At 35.5% G+C, this 5,639-nt stretch overlaps 2 protein-coding genes across 2 annotated transcripts; both read left to right on the top strand.

The window, feature by feature from the left end:
- Nucleotides 1-630: 630 nt before the first annotated feature.
- On the top strand, nt 631-3,787 carry LOC145062417 (cytochrome P450 Tp9025-like). Its single transcript, XM_079010027.1, has 2 exons — nt 631-1,534; nt 2,865-3,787. The coding sequence occupies exons 1-2, from the start codon at nt 653-655 to the stop codon at nt 3,477-3,479; spliced, it is 1,497 nt and encodes a 498-aa protein (XP_078866153.1). The 5' UTR covers nt 631-652; the 3' UTR covers nt 3,480-3,787.
- A 620-nt stretch (nt 3,788-4,407) lies between these two features.
- LOC145063944 (uncharacterized) lies at nt 4,408-5,364 on the top strand. Its single transcript, XM_079011495.1, has 2 exons — nt 4,408-4,571; nt 4,641-5,364. Exons 1-2 carry the CDS (start codon nt 4,408-4,410, stop codon nt 5,362-5,364), a joined length of 888 nt encoding a protein of 295 aa, XP_078867621.1.
- Nucleotides 5,365-5,639: the final 275 nt, after the last annotated feature.

Genomic DNA, 5,639 nt, shown 5'->3' with positions numbered 1-5,639 from the left:
AAGATGAGTGGTCAAGATTTGGTCTCTCTTTGTCACAAAATATAATGGTCTCACATGAACGTAACCCTATATATATATATATATATATATATATATATATATATATATATATATATATAAAATAATAATAATAATAATAATAATAATAATAATAATAACTAACCTAAAACTAGACCCATTTTTTCTAAGAGAGTTTTGTATTAAAACATGTAATTTTATGTTAGTAATAAATGGAGTTGTGTGTGCTAACATTTTTTTTTCTCATTTGCTAATTAGTTTTAAACTATTTAATTAAAGAGTGTTGTTAATGAAAAGTTTCAAATTATATATCAATATATTTTTAATAAGAAAAAAATAACAAAGTGGTAGATTGGCTCACACCTTTACATTTGAAGTTTTTAACGTATTCGTTAATTATTACATCTATTTAATTTTTTAATAGTATGATCAAACGAATATATATTTATAATAAATGGTAAAATGATAAAGAAACAATAATAATAATAATAATCCAACGGATGAACTAAAAGCAACATGATTATTGACTAGGTCAGGTGATTGCCACAAATTACAAAGGGTTTACACTTGCCACCCGTTTTGCAGGTGCACTATAAATACAGATACACCAACGATCATCTTCTTCATCACCACAATGGACTTCGACATCACCTTCCTGGTCCTCATCTCTTCTCTCATTCTTTCATTCTTCGTTATTCTTAAGAGAAAACGCAACGCTTCAAAATCTATAAACCTCCCACCAGGTCCACCAAAACTACCCATCATCGGAAACGTCCACCAGATCGCCGGAGCACTGCCGCACCATGCATTCCGTGACTTAGCTAAGAAATACGGTCCCATCATGCACATGCAACTCGGCCAGATCTCCGCCATCATCGTCTCGTCACCTAAGTTAGCCAAAGAAGTCTTCAAAACCAACGATCTCGCACTAGCCAGCCGTCCATATGCACTCGTCGCTGATATTGTGTTGTATGGGAGCTCCGACGTTGCTCTTGGCCCTTACGGCGATTACTGGAGACAAATGAAGAAGATGATCACCGTTGAACTTTTAAGCGCCAAGAAAGTCCGGTCGTTCAGTGGATTCCGGGAACAAGAGGTCGACCATTTCATTGAGTTCATTCGATCGACCTGCGGAAAACCGGTGATCTTACGTAATAAGGTAACGGAAATGATCAACAACATCGTGTGCAAATCTTCGTTTGGTGGTAACTGTAAACAACAAGATGTATTGATCGAAGTTGTGGACGAGTTGGGGAGATTGGTAAGTGGGTTTTATGTTGCAGATCTGTTTCCTGAGTTTGGATTCCTTTCGGTCATTTCTGGATTGAAATCCAAGCTGACGCAGATTCACAAGAGTCTTGATAAGATTTTTGAAGAAATCTTTGAGGAACGGAAAATCAGAAGACAAAGTAACAAAGAATCCGAAGACGATCTGCTTGATGTTCTTCTCACCATCAAAGAGAGCGGTGGCTTACAGTTCCCTATCACAGACGACAACATCAAAGCTGTTTTTGTGGTAAGTTCGTTGACTTTATTTCTAATTTCTAATATAAATATAAATATTTTGTAGCGTTGATATGACACAGTAGCAATTATACAAACAGGGGAATAATTTTTTATTTTATTTTATTGAATTATTAAAGTTTAAAAATATTGAGTGACATCTATCATTATTTATTATTATCAAGATTCAATTGTGTGACATCCATAAATTAACAAATCCTGGATAGGTGACGTGATGGACATTAGATAAGACTTTGAATACCAATTTACCGGGTTTAGTTCCATTATAATGTCGTAATATAACATATAGAGCATAACTTTATTCATATCTTATAAATTTATAATTAATTATGGTTTACTCGGAAAGTTTTCTATAATTGAATTTTATGATACATATTGGCGAAATTAAATACTCTTCTATATTTTCATTCTACCTATCATCCAACATATTTTGAATAGTAACTAGTGTATTATGAAACAAGTCACCATTAAATATGACACACATTATCATTATTATTTTTATTCTATATATTATTACTTTCATTAAATATGGCTTAAATATGGCGTACCTTTACCATTTAAACATAAATTTATATGAATATGAGGATGAATAAGAAAAAAAATGTTAGAATAAGAAAAATATAAGAGAATATATTTAGTACTTGATTTTGAAGGGTGTACGGCTGTAAGTACATATGTCCCCGCCTGTTTTAACATATAAGACATGTAGTACCTCTTGCGTTCACAATGCATATCCATTGATTTTTCTTGATGCCAAAATGAGACTATATATCCATTTAATTAACATCTCTATAAATTAAGATAATATATTTTTAGTATTTAATGACAAAAGCATCATGCTATTTTGAGTGTTCACAAGTCACAAATTAGTATTAAAGAGACCAACAAAACAGTTAATTAAGCTACAGGTCAATTATAAAGTGATACACACTACGTACTGCTTGTTAATGCGCCGGCCCCATGCATTTTTCTATTATACACTTACGAAAATCATGGCATAACTAGCTTCCATTTGTTCTTTATAAGTATGTATACATATGTGTGTAAGGAATTAATTTTTTGTATACGTATGTATACATATCTTTAAAAATCAGACTATCTCTTTAACCCTACTAGCTTATGATAACTCGGATAACAAGAGTGGTAAAGTATGCGTACTCAAATAGAAATAAAATATTATGAAATGCTTTGACTCAGAATATTAATTAAAGAATCAAAATAAGAAAACCAGAGGAGTACTACTAGGTTTGAACATGCATGTACAATGCAATATATAGATAATAGAGCATTTGATGACTTTCTAACATTTTTTATTCACACAGAATATGTTTAGCGGAGGCACCGATACAAGTGCTATGACAATCGAATGGGCAATGACAGAACTGATGAGAAACCCTAAAGTGATGGAGAAGGCACAAAAAGAAGTGAGAGAAACATTTAAGGGAAAGAACAAAATCACCGAGAGCGACTTAGAACACTTGGTTTACCTCAAATACATCATCAAAGAAACTTTAAGGCTTCACCCTCCTCTACCTTTGTTGCTTCCAAGAGAATGTAGAGAGCATTGTCAAATCGATGGTTATGATATACCAGTGAAAACCAAAGTGATTGTCAACGCTTTTGCATGTGCAGTTGATCCTGAATATTGGGATGATGCAGAAAGTTTCAAACCAGAGAGATTCGACAGCTCTTCTGTTGATTTCATGGGTACAAACTTTGAGTTCGTCCCATTTGGTTCAGGGAGGAGGATGTGTCCTGGGATTAATTTTGGTTTGATTTCCATCGAGGCTGCTCTTGCTCAAATGTTATACTACTTTAATTGGCAACTTCCTTCTAAATCAAGCCCTACGAGTATTGATATGACAGAGAACGATGGAGCCACTGCAGTAAAGAAAATCCCATTGCTTGTAACTCCAACTCTCTATTCTTCATTTTGACGAGCAATTTAATAGTGAGAACAAATAAGATCAAAGGTTGCTGAGCCTTATCTAAGCTTCTATATATAGAATATGTTTTTTTTTTTACTGTAATTTTTTTTTATGTATTGTTGTTATTAATTAATTAATACGCAAGTTTAAAAGGATACACATTGAATAGGACTTACCTCATCTTCTCACAGAACTACTTGCAAATGGAAATGCATGACAAATAGTAAAGTATATCTTGTGTTTTGTATCGGTACATGTAATATATACTTGAATTGATTTTTTCCATAGTAGCAAATTATTTACATTTTTCTTACTAATTATTATTATTACTAACTGCCGTGAGTGGATAACCGTTATTAGATCTTCAGCTGTCTGATTTCTTTAGCGTTCAATCTCAGCCATTATAATTGGCTATTTATATGTATTTTACGGTTCCGATCTCAACCATCACTTCGTCTTCAACCTCCCACTACATCTTCCGAGGAGCCAATTTCTCCAAAACCCGCAGAAGCCACGACTCAATTGCATGTGGTGCTTTCTTTGATATGGAGTGTTATTCCATCTAAGCCGGTAACTGCAACACCACGATCTCTGTTTCCACCTATATAAGTCTTCGATTTTGAAGACGGAAGGGGTTGTGCCACGTGCTCTCTTAGTTGGACACGTGTTTTTTAATAACACCAGGTCTTTAGCTTACCTGGTCTTTAGCTTCAGTTAAAGATCTTTTAGGAGAGTTGGTCTTTTTCTTCTTTTTATTCATAGCCTAATTAGTAGGACTCTGTTATTTTGTAAGGCTATTTAAAGCCAGTACTCAATGAATAAGCACAACTTTCCTTCAATTTTCTTTCGAGTCTTATTTTCTTAACAATCTGGTATCAGAGCCTAACGAAGCCCTGGCTGTGACAAACACACTGAGAGTTTGAGAGTTGTGACAACCATGAATGAAGAAAAGATGTCAAGTGTTCCTCAGTTCAATGGTCAACACTATGACCATTGGAGCGAATTGATGGAGAACATATTAAGGGCAAAAGGATTGTGGAGTCTTTTTGAAGACGGCCTTGAAGAACCCAGAGATGGTGTTGCGCTTACTGATGCTCAAAGGCAACACCAAGAGGAGGCAAAGATGAAAGATTAAAGAGCAAAAGGGTACCTGTTTTGGGCCATTGATAGAATCACGTTTGAACAGGTACTGGACAAAAGCAATTCCAAAGTCATTTGGGACTCGTTGAAGTTGAAGTTTAGGGGAAACGAGCGAGTGAAGCAGTCGCTCCTTAACACTTTAAGACAAGATTTTGAAGTGTTGGAAATGAAGAAAGAAGAGATCACCAGTGAGTATTTCACCAGAGTGATGTTAGTGACAAATCAAATGAGAAGCAATGGAGAAGAGATACCAAACTCGAAGATAGTGCAGAAAATACTGAGAACCTTAACTGAAAGGTTCACTTATGTTGTTGTATCCATTGAAGAATCCAAGAACACAATCTCCATGAGTGTTGATGAACTGCAAAGCTCTCTAGCAGTCCATGAACAGAAGTTCAAAAGAATGGAACAACGTGAAGATCAAGTTCTGAAGGTGAGCACGAAAGGCAGAACAAAAGGTCGAAGTGGCAGATCTCCAAACAGAGGACGAGGACGTCGAAGAGGAAGACAACCATTCGATAAGTCCCTCATCGAATGTCATCGCTGTCATAACTTAGGACATTTTCAATATGAATGTCCAACCTGGGAAGGAAACTATGCAGGGCATGATGAGAAAGAAGAAATGCTTCTGATGGCTCAGATTGATTTTCAAGAGCATATCAAAGAAGATGTGTGGTTTCTGGACTCGGGATGTTCAAACCATATGAGTGGGGATCTATCTACGTTCATGCAGATGGATTACAACTGTCAATAGTCTGTGAAGCTAGGGACAACCAAAAGATGATGGTGTATGCAAAGGGAGTTGTGAAGCTCTCCATCGGTGACATAAAATACACTTTAACTGACGTGTTTTATGTTCCCGATCTAACAAACAACCTCATCAGTGTGGGGTAGCTGCAAGAAAGAGGAGTTGCGGTGTTGATTCAGTTGGGAAAGTGCAAAGTATACCATCTCGAGAAAGGCCTCATTCTCGATATCGTTATGTCATCAAACTGAATATGCTCTATTACAGGAAAACCAGTGCATGAA

Source organism: Lactuca serriola, chromosome 7 (assembly GCF_051521515.1).
Source record: "Lactuca serriola cultivar US96UC23 chromosome 7, Lser_US96UC23_V15, whole genome shotgun sequence".
NCBI classification, from domain to species: domain Eukaryota; kingdom Viridiplantae; phylum Streptophyta; class Magnoliopsida; order Asterales; family Asteraceae; genus Lactuca; species Lactuca serriola.
The sequence above is the reverse complement of the archived record's forward strand: the minus strand, read 5'-3'. Positions and strand labels throughout refer to the sequence as shown.

Bases quoted from the DNA above. Each gene is read 5' to 3' on its own strand.
- LOC145062417 (XM_079010027.1), top strand. From the start codon at position 653: ATGGACTTCGACATCACCTTCCTGGTCCTCATCTCTTCTCTCATTCTT. The intron at 1,535-2,864 runs GTAAGTTCGTTG...TTATTCACACAG, and splicing joins ACATCAAAGCTGTTTTTGTG to AATATGTTTAGCGGAGGCAC.
- LOC145063944 (XM_079011495.1), top strand. From the start codon at position 4,408: ATGAATGAAGAAAAGATGTCAAGTGTTCCTCAGTTCAATGGTCAACAC. The intron at 4,572-4,640 runs GCAACACCAAGA...GGCCATTGATAG, and splicing joins GCGCTTACTGATGCTCAAAG to AATCACGTTTGAACAGGTAC.